At 38.0% G+C, this 14,080-nt stretch overlaps 1 protein-coding gene across 1 annotated transcript in view; it reads right to left on the bottom strand.

The window, feature by feature from the left end:
* The window catches only part of LOC311204410 (DNA mismatch repair protein Msh3-like), a gene marked incomplete at its 5' end in the record, with an annotated part of 43,917 nt that overhangs the window by 14,032 nt on the left and 15,805 nt on the right, over nucleotides 1–14,080 (bottom strand). The window contains one exon of the mRNA XM_084280840.1: nucleotides 11,235–11,392. Within this exon, the coding sequence (XP_084136966.1) occupies nucleotides 11,235–11,392 (158 nt within the window). The remainder of the gene's footprint in view (nucleotides 1–11,234; nucleotides 11,393–14,080) is intronic.

Here is a 14,080-nt window from a genome sequence, read left to right as displayed (position 1 = left end):
TTAACACTGTATAAATGTTGTTGATGGTCACAAGGGAAAGAACAGATTAAGAGTACAATCATTTTGCTGAAGGTTAAATTACAAGCAGAGATATCCAAATTAGGGTGTTCACTTGTGAGCTGACAATATTAGCCCAAAGAAGCTGAAAAAATGGAGACAAAGAAAAACTCATCCCTAAAATATGCACAGGTTTACACTTGCTACTCTTGGATTCCAGGGAGGGAACTCGAGGTAATTAAGTTAATGTGCATATGTAGCTGAAGGATTGAGGCCAAGGGGGGATTAAAAGGCAGAAACTATAGTAACAGACTAGGGACAACAGCTGAAGTATTCAGTGCAAGTGAACTTTTCCCCTTTAAACCTGTGGACGCTATGGAAAATCCAATTCGAATTGTGACTAGGTTAAATCATATCAGGGGAGAGTTTTAGAAAGATAAATACCACTGTTCAGTGTCAGAGTTTCAACTTGACTGTTAAGAGAGCTGGTCAGCTTCACAGTCAAATTTTTGTTTGTCCCCCCTCCCCCTTGCCCACACAATACTATCACAGGGAAAGCCTTTCAATCCCTATCAGTAATACTGCAATAAGCAACAGAAGTTGTTTTATAAATCTCACTTTATGTTTAAATAACTGTCTTTTATTAACTTAAAAGGATTTTCAAGCCTGATTTAAAATGCTGCAAACAAAACAGGTGTTTTTATTAATAATTTTATCAAATGAAAGTTACATAAGCCAAAGACTGTTTTGTTAAATATTATTACATGTATACGAAATATAATCCTAACATTGGAGATTTATGTTACTATGAAATGACCAGACATGAAGCTAAATTATCTACAAATATATGTACAGCACAGCTTAATGTATTTCTACTGAGCTACTTAACACTGTCAGAAATACAGTTCAGATGTACTGTGATATGTCCAACACACATTTTTAGAAAAAAACACAGCAAATAATGTTCAACTTATTTGAACACTCACTACAACTTTTACATATTATTGTCTTTTTCAAAAAGAACATCTCCATGTGACAGAAAACAGGTTCAATGAATATTATTACACCACCTTTTTTTCCCCTTGAAAGGTGGGCATAATCTACCCCAGAGGCATCATTACAACACTGTAAATATAAATGAAAGGCCTAAGTAATTTTTGTTATCCTGGCAATAAACACAAACACAATTAAGCAAGAAACAAAATAAATTACTCTGCCACAAAGCAGTAACATTTCTGGAAGTTACTTCTGGGTTCTTGACAACTAACAAGTTCTGTTTGTCTGACTGTCATTGTTGCTTTCCAGAGCAATAGGAACAATGCTTGTTTAGCATATAATTACACGTATGCAACTGCATTGTAATAACAGTTCCCTGCTTCCTGCACAATAGATAAATTAGTGTGTATGACAAAACCAGTAAGCACTGCTATACATATACAGATACACACATATGTAATAAACATGAAAAGGTACCTTTACTTTTTAATTTTCTAGCCTTTAAGAATCTAACTACACAGGCAAATTGAGAGAATCTAGTTTTTGCATGACTTTAAATTTAAATGTTTATTTTCAGGCATAAAAAAAACTAAAAATAAACTAAAAAAAAAAAAAAGCCAACACAACCACCACCACAGTTCTAGAGAAAACCCGGCAAGACACAGACAAGTTACTCTGCTGAGATAAACCCCTCCACAGTTTCTATTCAGCACTCAGTCTCACGGTGATTTCTGCATTACATAGGATGCCCAACACTGCTGTCACCTCAAGACTTGAATTTCATAGCCTAGATTTTTATGGTAAAGGTATGAAGAAACTGACTAGCTGAATTTCAATGCCAAGTTTTGTGATTTAACTGATATTTCTAGGACAGACAGGAAGACTAATCTTCGTAATCCCACCCTATAAGCCTCAAGTAAATCAATAAAGCAATATATGGAAGCAAGGAATTTTTTAGTTTAGAAACTAGTCTTTTGAGTTAAGAACAATAAAGACTGCATGTGATATGCCAGACACTATAAGCTATTCTGGCAAATTACTGAGGAGTTTACCAGAAAGGACAAGAATTTATTATGCTAAATATGTGAATGCTCAAAACCTGTCTCAGTCCAGCCCAATGATTCTGACTGATTCTGGAGGCTGTGGGCAGCACAACAATTCTGAGAAAGACGCAGAAACCTGTAAATGGTAGTGATGTAGTGATTTCGGGAAAAGGCTTTTCCATAGATTTAAAAAAAAAAGTCATGATTATGTAATCTCTAGTGCATAATAGAATATACTATAGGATATGTTGGTTAAGATTTCTTACAAAACAGAATTAATGCAGACCCCCTCAAGGGGTGAAAAACAGTACCATCATACTCCATCCAGAGAATAAAAGACTAACAAGAAGATAGGAAAGGCACATGTAAGACATAAAAGCCCCCCAAATCTCCTGTGGTCTGCTAACCATTTTAAAATGTCATCAGTGTGCTGCTCCCTCAGCAATCAAGATGAAACACACAGAGCAGCTTTGGGTGGATGATGTCCATTTCTTTATCGTGTTTAGTGAAATCACTCTGTAGGAAGAGATTTCTAATGAAGAACACTTCTAACCCACTTTCAAGCAAGCGTGTTCCTGGACAATCTCTATCCAAATACAGCTCATCTGTGAACCAAGCAATGCATAAAAATCTAACAAGCTGCATCCTGGTTACAAACTGTTCTTTTTGCCTACTGCTGTCCGAATAGCACCATCTCTGCAGTGGAGCTCTGAAAAAATGGAGCTTGTTACTTATTATTTTAAATACAAAAATCTTCCCTCTGCTCCTGTGCACCTCCCTCCAACTGACCAACTGGTAAAACTGGAATGAAATTAAGGGCAACATTATTTGTGTAGTTCGAAAAAGCTGGGAAGAATTTTTGCCACCAGCAGCTACATCAATGGAACATTCATTTCCATTAATATTTACAAGCACTACTTTGTTTTTATTCTGAAGTGATTTACCTCAGATTTCAATTTATTGTGAAAGGCACCTGGGAAACATCTTCCACTCAATTTCCACTCAAACAGAAACGTTCTCTTTTTCCTGCTTCACATACCACTCCATCCTGTGCTTTCTGATTTTTTTCAAGATTTCTTATAAAAGGTAATCTTAAGCCTTGAAACATTTTAACCTGTGTAAAAGTAAATCATCCCCATTTAAATATCTGTAAAATTATTGAGACAGTGACAGTCCAGTGAAGCAAAGAAAAAAACAAATGCAAACATCTAAAACTGACTGCCCAAATGTTTGCTGGTTTTATGCACAGTATTTGCTTTGCATCACAGTTTTTAATTGTAATTAGATCTGTAATGATGCCATAAATATGTACATTTTATAGATTTTTTTAAAAGCTTGTCTAGAGTGAAAATAGTGAGGTTTGTCTAATAGTTTCTTTCAGCTCCACACACTCATGACAAAACTGTAGAATGAGTTTGTCAAGTTGTCAGAATTAAATAGCTGTTAAAGTACTTAGGGAGGTAACATACAAAATTTATCTATTGTGAGACCCAACCTTTTTGAAAGTCCAAAACTTAGAGAACAGACAGAATAAAACACAGAGAAGAAAGCATTATGGCATGTTTGATGGACAGCCTTTTAAGAAATGTGGATTTATAAGGGCTGAATTTTCCTGGGTTTTTTAGCTTACTTTGAAGAAATCCTTCATATCTACACCATCTTCTCAGCTTTAACAGCATTTCTTTCCAGAGTATCATCTCATCTTCTAGACAAGGTAAGGATTAAGGGCTTCAAAACAAATTCAGTTGTTTCTAAAGGTCCTTTGTATCATATGTAAGAAATTACTACAACTAGTCACAGTTCTGTCTTGTAATATACAACTATAGGTGGAATAAACATACTTCTCCTACATGGGAGAACAATGTGTCAGTCAGAAGCTGATCCCAGTTTGTTTTCTCACCTTGGCAGAGAATAGCCACACTCTGCTGTGCACAGTAGAAGACCTGACAGAAAGAATACATTATCTACACTCCCCTGAGTCTTATGCATCTCATGTTTGTGTGCTTCAGCTGATGATCATGCCACTGACAATACGTGAGATTTTTCTGGCACAAGGAAAACAACCCTCTCATCCCCAAAAGCTGGGCACACCAATGGGAAAAGATTTCTCTTCACACACCTTGCAGAAGCAGAGATACCTGCAGTCCTTGGAGGGATTATGTGAACAAGCCAACAGCTCCACACATTCTGCATTTGTGCTTGAGCCTACAGAGGTGCAGCCAGAAGCTTTCCCTTACTCTCTGGCCAGTAAATTCTCATTGTGCCACCAACTACCAAGGCTGAGAAATAAAATGGGTGAAGAGTCCATGACGGCTGTAGCACCTCATAGAAGAAATGTCACTTCAGGATGACATAAGTGCTCTTTCTTCCATCTTCATGAATCCCATTGCACGTGACTGACAAAGGTCTTTCTGCTCACAGGATGATGGAAATAAGTCACATCAGCAAGCATTGAGATGTTGCTTTTTTAGATCTAACATCAGCTCTCACTACCCATGCAAGCATGCAGTGTTCACAGGTAAAGTGTAATGGCCCACATGTCAGCTTTGTGCATTTCAGGACCAGTTAAAGGTGCTACCAGAGCAGTAGCAGAGCAAGCAATGACAAGCAGTAAGGGAAGTACAGCCACCAGCTGGCAGAACAGCACGATGCATTGAGGAACTTGGTGATGAAATGTCTTGGCCTCTAAAGCAGCTTCCTACTAACAAAGAGAGACTTAATCTCATCAGCGTCACCATGTGAAGCCAGGCATACATACAAATAATGCCATTTCTTCTTTACTCTGGAACACACAATGGAAGCTGACTGACTGACTTGTGAAGAGGACTGAAAACATGCACGGTCACTTTGTTCAAAGAGCTGAGAACACAAAAAGAGCTTTGTTTCCTTACACCTATTCTCTTTCATAGATGAGAAAGAAGGTGGGAACTACTAGGATGCCTCTAAAACAGAGTGCCACTCTGCCACAAGAAGGCTCAACTGGAATAAAAAATCCAGGCTGGAGTGATGTGCTGGTCTGTGACTGACTGGCTGTGTCTTGCTCAATGACACTGCAATGGCAAACCAAGCAATGCAGCCACCTGGGATGTCTTTTCAAGGGTAAAGCCTGCCTGTTCAGAGATGATTTCTTAGACTCGAAAAAGATCAATGAGGTGAGAGAGGCCCCTGAACTCTGTCACCACATCTAACAGCTGTGAGGACATAGCTGATGCTTACCATGGGTTGGGCCTGAAATGCAGTTTTCAATAGCAGGAGTTGATCTTCAGTTGGCAAATCTCAATAGCACTGTTGTTCCTTGTAGCAATCAAAACTCCTTCCCTTTACCAACCCCCTGATCAACTCAGAACCACCACTCCTGGCCGAGGTATGTGGCTGGAACTGGATCTTGGATGCTGGACTTGAAATAAACGACCCAACTAAGGCCAGCAGCCAGGAGGATGAATTTGCCTCATTATTTCAGTATTAAATGAGGCTGGCAGTTCTCAACCAATATAGAAAAACATCCTTTCCTTTCCTCTGCCTCCCCTCTCTCCTTATGAAAGCAAAGACCACAAATGTGTCCTGTGTGTGAAGGACAATGAGGTAGGTCTCTGAGCAGAGGTTTGAAGACTGCCTTCAAAGTCACCTTTCAGAAGCTCAGCCTGAACCTGATGCTTTCCCTTGGTTTCCATATCTGCAAACACAAGTAGGCTGTGTGCAAGCCAGGGACACACACAAGTACCTCAGCAGGAAACAGCTTCTGCTGCATCGATCAGAAGCATCAAGTTACTGTATGATGGCAACAGCTCAAAGTCAGAGGGCCTAATTTATATGGCTCTGCAACTTTGTTATGCCAAACAGACGTGTTAAAGATCAGCTGCCTGAAGATCTTTGCACTCCAGTTTTAGTTGAATGAGCAACTATTACACATGTTCAAAATCATTATACGAAGACAGACAGACAAGCCAGTGACACAGCTATGTCACTTAAGCCCAAGAACGGATTCAGGATTCCACTGTGGCCTTGTCTATAAGAAAGACCCTGTATACAGACACTCAATACAAGCCAGAAGAACAAAACCATTCCTCCCCAGCTGAGGTGAACAACTACCATCTGTTTTCACAGCATTTTCAGATACACAGGGGAATTTGAGCTGAGTATCTCCTAGCTATAGATTTAGCAATAAGGAGTGCCCTCCATGTTAAAAATACATTTAAATCATCTGTTACAAGGATAAAATGTAGGACAAAGTTCTGTAAACCTTCATACAGATCACGCAATGCACAGAGCCTCTACCAAGACAACTGCCTGGAAGTGCAGGCAACTGCATGTCTTACATGAAGCAAAAGCATTAAACTGCTGCTTACCCAGGCAACCCACCACTATCACTCACTAACCTGTACTGCCAACCTCCACCACCTCTCTCTCTTCTTAATACACCTCCATAGACAACTCAAACTCTATATTTCTTTGCTATCATGAAGATTAAAGACATGCTGAGAATCAGTAGACAGCAGGATAACTTTCAGAAGAGACAAAGTGCACAAAAGGATAATCTACATGGATCTTACTGATGCTTCTATTTATTCCTGCAACGTTTAAGCATGTGGCACGTAACCTGCAAGAGGCAATTTCCAAACTGAAGCACAACGCAATGTATTAGCTCAGTCAACTGAAGCTGCACCTTCAACAGTAAGCCCAATTTGACTGATGGTGTTAAATGTCCTTGGAAGATGCATGTCACCAAAGTGTGACTGTGCATCTGATCACTGAATATAAGTGAAACTGCTTTTAATTCAGCACACAGGGAGAGCCAGGCAGGTAGGCGCTCTAGGAAGGAAATTCTTCTTTGTCCCTTCACCATCATCTAGAGTTGGTAGGAGTTGGCCTCTTTCACAGTATTCTTTCTAATGGCAGCTTGTGATTTAATAAATTGAGTCAGAATCTTGAATACAAGGCACTCAGTAATTTGAATTATTAATTACCTTGTTTATTTGAACACATTTTACCTTGAAGTTGTTCTAGCATTCTTATTCTCGATTTTGAAAATTGACCCTCATGAAAAGCTACTGGTGACTTACAGGTACTTTTCTAGCTCTAAGAAACTGCATTAGTAATTAAGTGAGACCTCTTTTAAAGGTCAGATGTCTTCAGCAGCTAAACATCATCTCTTCTGACCACATGATTAGGTCAACAGAATTTCTCTCATTAGTTCCTCCATATGTACATCTCCACACTTGCTTTGTCTTTCTACACAAACACAAACATGTTAATTTCCATGTTTGAATAACTGTAGTAGAAGAACAAATTGAATGTTCAAATTTGAAGCAGAAATTCAACCCATTTACTGAACGGAGAAACTTGATTAGGAATTTTCAAACATCAGAGAACTAAGTACTCAAATCACACTGAAAGTCAATATAAATTGAGCACTGATCTTTCCAAAACTACGCTAAACACAGCTTTAAATACAGCAATATGAAGAATATTTCAGTGGTTTTTTTAGTCTGATGTTATGAAGCTCGGACCACCAAACAGTAATGCAAACTTTTTGCTTACTAACAACCACTATCACCCTCTTCTCAGGTTTAGGAACAAAATCCTATCAATGGAAACACTTAAGGCTATTTTTAAGCATAAAACATGGTGAGATTTGGGAGAGTCCATCAGAGCACTCAAGATACTTACGTGAATAACACGAGCTGAATACTTTTCACCCCCACCCCTCCAAATTTTCAATTCACAGACTTGTAACAGCATATCATCTGGGCTTAGGGACATTTTGCAGGAGAAGATTTTCTCCTATTATACCTCTTTAGGATGGAATGCTCAACACTACTGTGAAATGTTCAGAGTAGCCTTAGCACTCTACTGTGTGTACACACCCAGTAATGAAGATTAATCACTTTTATTTTCACCGTACCTGTAACCAATATAATTCCTTTTGCATCTTTAAAAATGTTTAATATAATGCTGTATTTAAAGCCAGTTTAGAGAAGCTATCATACATAAATACTAGGCAGATCCAAAGGAATAACCATAGTAGCAACCTCTCCATTTCCATGGAAACCCTACTTACAACACATGATCAAATCTTACATGAATGTTAATCTCTTAAATCTATATAAATTCACACTTCAAAGATGCAGTCTACAAACAAAAGAGTCTGCAATATAAAGCACCAGTATCTCAAAAAATTTAGCAAGCAGCAGAACTGTTGGTGCTCCTTATGCACAGAACTCCTCAGAGTCAGCCTGTAAAGCATCCCTCACAGCAGGGGTGCTAGAAAACAACACACCATGGCAGTGATGAAAATAACTTGGAAACTGACATCTTCCCATGCAATGTTTTTTAAAGATTAAAAAGATACCAAAATCATCAACAACAACAAAAAAAAATCTCATTCTCCAGAAAGACATGTATGTGGTCTGGTGTGGCAGTGCAAAAAGGAGGTCAGCATAGATGTGCCCTTCTGACAACAAAACACAGAAGAAGAAAACAACTAAAAAAGCCAAACCAAAACTGGGGGCAAGTCAAGAGAAAAATCTAATAATTTCAAGCTCATTCCCTACTAGAGCAGAGTTCTTGGCAAAAGCAGAGAACTTTTTCTAAGGCTTTATACATGTCTGTTCAGTGAGAGCACTAAAGAAACAATGTAAGACATTTTGCATGGTAGCTGAATTTATTGGTTTTCTCTTCCAACCAGGCATTAAAAACTACTCATCAATTACTTCCTAGGGCTAAGAAATACTATGAGTGTAACACCACGTTAACCTAGACTTACATACTTTAAGGCCTTCCCAGAACACTGAAAAAAAACCCCAAAAAACCCTACCCCAAACTCTCAAACTAACCAAAACAGAGGTACCAACTTTCTGCACAGTCTCTGTACACGTTTTCCCTCTGAGTTGCAGAATCTGCTAAGTTTCTCCTTTTCTCATGGCAGAGAGCAAAGTTCACGATTTGGAGAAGATGTGGACAAAGCAGGAAGTAGGCATGCCCAGACTGGGGACAAAAGACCACTCTGTGGCTACTGACAATCCAACACAGCAGAAGAGAAAAGAGCACTGACAACTGACCTACAATCATCAGCATGGATGATGATCACTTGGGTATGTACAGCAAGGAAGGGCTATACTCCATAGGCTGAAGCAAAATGATCCAAGTATTTTAAGCATTTTTACTGAAAGAAAAGCTACAACTGGGTCAAGATCCTGTAAGAACACCACAGTTAATGCCTGTCCCACCAGTACAATCAATTCCCTCAAAATACACTATACAGAAGAGAGAAGTTTAAAGAGATGCAGACAAGCAGATCCACTTACAGTCTTTTACAAACTGAAGTGACCACCCTGGATTTCTGAAGGAATGCATTACATAAGCTCAGCTTCTTTTCTATTTTTTTATCCTTCCTGTTAACCTTTTAACTAATGCATGACTCTTCCTATCTCAATGTATGTTCAATTTCTTCTTGATTAATATTGAGCCAATTAGCTTACTCTTAATTGCCAGCACAATGACAAGATTTTAAGTAATTCTTTACCATATTCATCTGGTGTTTGACACATTTCACATTAAATGAAGAATGGCATATCTAGCTGAGCTTCCAAAGCTAATTTAGACAAGGGAAAAAAATAAATCAATCAATCCCCTGTGTTAGAATTTGTCTGGGCTCCAAATTAATGGTCTGAAACCTCAGTCAGTAAGTAACATGCTCTGTGTCTGCTTGGCTTGAAACCTGAAAGAATAAATTCTATCTTCAACCACACTACATTATCAGAACAGATCTGAACAATATCAATAATGTAGAGAAAAGCCAAGTAGAATCAGAGAAATGCAGTGCAGAACAGGTGGAACTCAGATACATACATTTCAAGGTACTGTAGAGGATAAGAACCGATTTATTCTCTTTCTAGAAGGTACAAAATGAAATGGCATGCCCAGTGACTCTGTCACATTTCTTAATTTTTCTGCAAAAATAAGCAATTACAGCCAAATAAAAATAGAGAAAAGGGGAGATTAAGCTTAAGAGTAACAGACTTCTGCAAGTATGGTTAGAAATTGTCAGTGTGAACACAAGATAAGTACTCTGTTCACTTACAAAGGAAAGCAAAAATAATGTTCAAATTGTTAATAATGTTGTAATTTTTTTCTGTAAAGTAATTCAGATCTTGTGTGTCCTATATTCCCTTGAGAAAAGCTCATCCAATCAACCAGTCAATTACTTTCAACGCAGGACAGGGAAAAAGGTAACCATTTTGAATTTTCAGCTCCAATTAATTTTATAAAGATAACAGAAATTGTTTTCTAATTTATTCACCTGCTTAGCACCAAAGTGCATCAAAGCACAACTGCATTCATTTTTGTCATGACACAGTGAGGCCTAAGAACATATCATCATTATATGATGAAGCAATCCCAAATGACCAGTATTTAGATTCCTTGTAAAATTAAGAAATGCACTCTGCCATCACAGAACTAGAATTTCAGAAAAAATAATCCTACTACAGATATATAATTGTTGTGAAACTTAAAACCACAAATAAGTTTCCATCTCCCGTACCACCAGTAACACAGAACTTCTGCTGATTACAAAAACAGACTAAAAAAAGGGGGGGAAAACCAGCTGGATGATCCTTGGCAAACATTAGACAGTAAAATAGGGAAGTTTTGACTTCAAAAATTACTCAGCACTGTCCTGAAAATGAGACATGTTAAGTGAAATGAACTGCCATTATTAATTTTTTTAAAATACCTGAAGTGTGTTCAAGACTGATAGTACAGAAAGGACAAAACCCCAAAATTCTCAGTGTCAAATACTGTATGTACAACTGTGCTGCCCTGCAGAAACGGATCTGATTTTTAGAGGTGACAGTATTCATTTTAGGGGAAACATCATTTGGCTATCACCTGGCAGAATAAATTTGGCTGAGGTGTCCATTCAGACACATGATGTTCAATACCTGCATCTTAATCAAGAGAGACACATTAACATTTTTATCCTTTAGAGATTCAAAGACTCCAAAACAAGTACCATAGCTTAGCAGGAAATCAGAACCAAAACCCAACAACCAATGCACGTATTTAAAATGAAAAAGGGAAACATCAAATATAAATTCTAAAGCTCTAAGTGAAACATTAAATTATACTTGGATGTGCACACACATGCCCCACCACAGTAACATTTTCATAAACATACAGCAAAGTTTGAAAGATTACCTGGTAAAAATACCATCCACAATACCAATCGTCGACTCCTCTGCGGGAACATAAGAACCAATCTGTGCCATGACTGTGATCAATGCAACTTGCTTTATATATGAACTCTTTCCTCCCATGTTGGGTCCAGTTATTATCATGACCCTTTCACCATCTCCCTGGAAACATAAAACATTGGTGAAACATATTGTCCTGCACATGGTGCTGTTCTAAGAAAGGCTGCTGAGTGTATGTGCCTACAGGGATAAAGGACAAGCCCTCAGGACACAGTCTGTAGTTGAAAAAGCTTCCTTCACAGCATTCAGTTTTCAAGAGTTTATGATGCCACGTATCAAAAATCTTCCTAAGTCCTCTCCAGGCTCATAAGAGAGGAGCATCACTATCATCTTTCATTACTCTTGAGCAAAACAAAGTGAGGAGAACCTTCTTGGTCCATCAAGGAACCAAGAGAATCCATGAAGCATCTGTACAATTTCATTTGAAGGGGGAACTTCACCAGCTTTCAGCACAGCCAGTGCTGTCCTAATTTGGATTCTGCTCCAGTTAAGGAGTTCTCATTGCCAAATGGGGGGGAAATCTGGCAGCCAAAGATCAGACCTAGACCCCTTCATAACTGCTTGCCTTGCTACAACACACACACATTCAAACAGAAGGGCTACAAGAAGAAATCAAGACATTTTTGAGTTTGGCAATACTTGACTGCAACACAGATATTGTGAGCAGATTGTATCCAATCTCTGATTGACTGGTGCATCCAACCACTGAAATCTTACAGAAAAATGAATCAGATGCAAGAGCTTGTCTCAGCTGTAAAAGTCCCTACAGTACTGCTGTAGGTCTATGGCTCCAGAATAAAACTGTCATCTTCTGGTGGAAGACAGTTGCTAATACAAAATTAAAACTCATCAATGAGTCTATAAAGCCTTATCACAGCCTGCATCAAAACTAGGAAATTAGATTATGCAAGGATGTTGAATAACTAGAGTTTTTACTTTCTACTACATACATACAATGAAATCCAACAACTGATGAACTAACCAAAAGTCAGCATATTTCACTGCTCCACAGGCGGGGCATGTCAGACAGGACAAGCATAATGAACATTAGACACACTACTTAGGGAAGTTGGAACTGACCAGGCACTGTGATGACAACAACATATCTCTGAGGAATAAACATGATTATCTTTACAGGGATTTCATTTTGTTAAGAGGGAGGCAAATAAGATTTATATGTCACATGTCATAATCCACATCATAGAAAAGATGGATGGAATCAGTCTTAGGTCAATGCAGAAAACTGTTTAGCTTTTGCTGGAAAAAAAAAAAAAACCCTGTCCATAAGGAAGTCACAATAAAGTCAAAACCCAAAAAATGTCATTATCAGGAATAAAGAATGGAAGTAATAACATGCATATGACTACATGAGAACAAAACTCACAACATTCTAGTCTCTGAGGTGTAGTTTCAATACAGCAACTGAAACTTCATCAGGACCACCATTTGGCTCAACACAACAGAATTACAGATACTTAAATCCAGGATGAGTTAATCTGTTAGAACCCACAAACTTCTTCCATGTGTTTGGTATCCCTCTGGGGTCCCTCCAGCCATGTTCTGACACTGGTGGCTGGCTTGCAAAGCCAGCTTTCAGAAAGAACATATGCTGTAACATCAGACCAGAGAGCCCATCTGCCCTTATAATTGCACAGAACCATAAGCTAACATCTTAGTGGAATTTATGGATGAAGTTAGAATTTCCATGAATATTTGGATGAGAGAGGGAGAACTGAAAAATAAGATGTTTATTTCAGGGCACTGCAAGAAAGCTTTTCCTAAAGTTAGTTATTTGACAACATTTCAGCTGAAAACATGACAGCAATTGCATTTTACTGTTGATTCAAATACATCAGCTTAAAACCAGACACGTTTTAATAAACTGGGTTCCCACCTACCTCTCTCAAAAAAGACAGAACTCTAACAGTAGAGGCAAAAACAATTCCACCACGATCAGTTGATTTTGTAATATTCAGTATTTAGAAAGCCAACATAAGAATAGGGCTAACAGGGGAAAGTGCATGATGATTACTGAATGAAATGATGAGTTTTCTGTAAATGCCATCTGTCGTTTGTTTGGAGTTGACAAATAATTTTGAAAACATTCCCTGATGTATTGCACAATATCTGTATCATTGTTCAGTATATAACATGGTTTAAAAATATCTCCAGAGAAATACATACACATTTGAATGGTATTTATCACAGCCCATGCTCCACACTGACATACCTTTTATATATCAACTGTATGAAAAAGCAGTTACGTATACACAGTTCAGTGCATTTTTTGTATTAAGAACAGAAACACAGTATTTAAAAAAAGGTTCAGAAAGGTAAATATTTAATAAAAAACGCCAAAAGGGCATGCCACTTAAAAAAACAAATTTAGGTTTTGATGAAAAAAAAGGAGGAAACAAAATAAAAGATGTTTATCAGAAACAGATTAAGTGAAGTAAAATATGACAATATTTCCTACCTGTGGTAATTGTGTATTTATAGCAATTTTAGGTAATGTAGGTCATGCAATTTAGGTAATGTTGCATAGAAAATGTCAGGAAATAACCTACCCACTTTCTTTGACGACTTGGCAACAATAACAAGCAAGAGTCTTACTACTTCTCAACATCACTCTCTATTGCAGAAAACAACAGCCAGAAGGAGACTTAGGGGCAACACACTGCCTGCAAGCTAAGCATGGGGGATCTTTAGCATATGTTAATATGAAAGGCTTCTTCCAACCAGTGTGCAATCTACAAAGAATGGACTTGCCACTACACAGTCAAGAGTCAG

This window comes from Gallinula chloropus, assembly GCF_964237585.1.
Source record: "Gallinula chloropus genome assembly, contig: HAP1_SCAFFOLD_322, whole genome shotgun sequence".
Taxonomy (NCBI): domain Eukaryota; kingdom Metazoa; phylum Chordata; class Aves; order Gruiformes; family Rallidae; genus Gallinula; species Gallinula chloropus.
This window is presented reverse-complemented; position numbering and strand designations above follow the sequence as displayed.